This window comes from Miscanthus floridulus, chromosome 8 (genome assembly GCF_019320115.1).
Source record: "Miscanthus floridulus cultivar M001 chromosome 8, ASM1932011v1, whole genome shotgun sequence".
NCBI lineage: Eukaryota > Viridiplantae > Streptophyta > Magnoliopsida > Poales > Poaceae > Miscanthus > Miscanthus floridulus.
Window position 1 is genome coordinate 218393950 of NC_089587.1, and position 2792 is coordinate 218396741.

Sequence of the window (2792 nt, forward strand, 5' to 3'; positions counted from 1 at the left end):
CCATTAGTAAATTATATTACGCATCTATACGAGGAAGCTGAAAGTACATGGAACACCTGGCTCGTGGGAGCACATGCTAAAAAGAGCCATCTCTGTACAAAGCAATTCAGGCCTGGCTTGGTTTAGTTCCCAAAAATTTTCATCCTAAACTATCACATCAAATCTTGCGACACATGCATGGAGTATTAAATATAGACGAAAAAAACTAATTGCACAGTTTGGTTGGAAATCGCGAGACGAATGTTTTAAGACTAATTAGGCCATGATTAGCCATAAGTACTACAGTAACTAATATGCTCTAATGATGGATTAATTAGGCTTAATAAATTCATCTCGCAGTTTCCAGCCGAGCTATGTAATTAGTTTTTTTTTATTAGTATCCGAAAATCCCTTCTAACATCCCCGAAACATCCGATATGACATCCAAAAATTTTTATTTCGTGAACTAAACACAACATCGTACGGACGTATAAAGAAAGGTCATGTACATTATGTGCATCGCCCCCCCCCCCCCCCCCCCCCCCCCCGGCCCTAAGGGACCATCATCTACGTACGGCCAGCCTTGGATCCATGCCTTGTTTAGACCATTAGATCCACACATTTCCAATCTACATTGGATCGATGCAGTTCTTTAATTTCCCTCCTGCAGTTTCTACCCCAATTCTTCTTCCTCCCCCACGTAAATAAATGAACATGCAAGTTTTTCATGGGTCGTCGTACCTCATGCCACTAAATGGATCGAGCTGCTACCTTAGCTGCTTGTTTCTAACACTGTAACACACAAGCAAGAAACAAGTCTGTCTTTCCTAATCCTTTTTTCCCTGTCGATCATGACCGAGGAAGAAGTTTTTTTTTTTTCTGAATTTCGTCATCGATCACTTGTATATAGCAGAAAGGGCCACAAGAATTGGAAGCTGCTCTAGTTAAAACTTGAATTTCAGACGTACGGCAAAAAAGTACGTAGAAACGATTATTTAGAAAACTATGAGAATTGACACGCGCTGGCAACTGCTAATCCACAAGCAAGGGGAGATCGGAGACCTAAATAAAAATAAATAAACAAGAAAGAATTACAAATGGAGGTCCAAGCTAACACTCTCCTTCTGGTGGCCCAATTCACACCTACCTAGCTTCTTCTCCGGCGACGTGGACGAGCAAGACGAGAGCGAGGGGGAGGGGGACAACAAGCTCATCGCCGCCTTCTCGTCCTTGCATGCTGCTGCCTCCCCACCAGCCGGCCCGACCAGGATAGCCGTGCCACCAGCGGCGCCGTGCCGGCCATACATGCCGAAATTCTCCATGGCCGCAGTAGTGGTTGTCGTCGCAGCAGGGGGCGGCACCCTCCAGAGCTCCGCCGGCACCGGGCTACCGTTGATTGGCTGCGACATGGAGCCTGGGCCTCCGCCGCCGCCGTAGGGCCCCGCGGGGCTGGCGCTCGTCCACATCGGGTAGTGCGCCGGCGGCGGGGGAGGCAGCGGCAGCGGTGGCGGCGCGGGTTGGTCGAAGCGGCCGCCGCCGCCGAGGTGGTGGTGGTGGTGGTAGTTGAAGTGGCCGTACATGTGGCCGGGCACATATCGGTGCATGGCGAGGGAGGCCTGGAGGTGGGCCCGCTTGGCGTGCTGCCGCTCGCGCTTGTGCGCGTTCTGGTGCCCGCCCAGCGCCTGCGACGTCGGGAAGTTGCGGCAGCAGTAGTGGCACTCGAACTTCCTCTCGGCGGCCGCGGCCGCGGCCGCTGCAGCCGCGCCGCCGTTGCTCTCGGACGTGACCGTGCTGCCGTTGGCGGCGTCGGGGGAGTCGGCCGCGGCGTCCTGCTGCTTGGCCTGCCGCTGCTGCTGGTCGTTGGAGAAGTCGCAGCCGAACAGCCGAATGGTGGCGTCCCTCGGTTGCGCCGGAGCGGACGCCGGCCGGATGAACGGCAGCTGCGAGAAGGAGTCGACGCTGCGCACCTCCTGCGGCTTCGCCATGGCCCGCTGCGAGCTAGCTGCTGCTGCGCGCCCCCAAGAAGAATTCTACCTGGCTAGAGCTCGTTTAATTTCGTCGTAGATTGTGAGGCGACAAGCAAGCTTGGTATATGCTTTCGTGTATGTGGGTGTGAGCTCAAGAATTTGGCTACGAGTTGGTGCGGTTTTAAGGGGCACGGATGGGCGCCGTGACTGCGGTGAGGTCGGAGAGGGAGGAGAGCAAGAGGAGGGCCGGCCGGGGGACCATGCAAGTAAGCGCCAGCCGAGGGGACGGAGGAGACGACTAGGCTTAAAGCTCCTTCCCTCTCGCCACCAAGTACAGATGCATGCAGCTGCAGTGGCAGTTGCAGGCTTGCAGCTGCTGGTTGTGCCCTGGCTGGCCTGCTCTCGTGCTAGCTATATAGCTACAGCTAGAATAGTCTCCTCTCCTAGTCCTAGCTAGCGCATATGAGGCCGCCTCGTCTCGTCTCTTCTCACCGCAACTCTGGGGTTGTTTAGTTGCTCCAAAAATTTACGTCCTATCATATTCAATATTTAGATATAAGTACAAAGTATTAAATATGGATTAAAAAATTATGACTACTTTACGAAACAAAATTTTTAAGCTTAATTAGTTTATGATTTGATAACAAGGTGCTACAGTACATGTGCTAATGATGGATTAATTAGACTTAATAAATTCGTATCACGGTTTACTGAGGGATTCTGTAATTTATTTTTTTATTAATATTCGAATACCCTATACAACATCTCCATGTGACACCCGATGTGATGTCCCAAAACTTTATACCCTGAAACTAAACAAGGCCTCACATATTTGTTGGCAAAATT

The 2792-nt window shown here is 51.5% G+C and overlaps 1 protein-coding gene across 1 annotated transcript; it reads right to left on the reverse strand.

Annotated features, from left to right (window-relative positions):
* Window positions 1-957: 957 nt before the first annotated feature.
* LOC136474999 (zinc finger protein 8-like) lies at window positions 958-2355 on the reverse strand. Its single transcript, XM_066472558.1, has one exon. It carries the CDS (start codon window positions 1962-1964, stop codon window positions 1071-1073), a length of 894 nt encoding a protein of 297 aa, XP_066328655.1. The 5' UTR covers window positions 1965-2355; the 3' UTR covers window positions 958-1070.
* Between the last annotated feature and the right edge of the window lie 437 nt (window positions 2356-2792).

Bases quoted from the DNA above. Each gene is read 5' to 3' on its own strand.
- LOC136474999 (XM_066472558.1), bottom strand. From the start codon at position 1,964: ATGGCGAAGCCGCAGGAGGTGCGCAGCGTCGACTCCTTCTCGCAGCTG.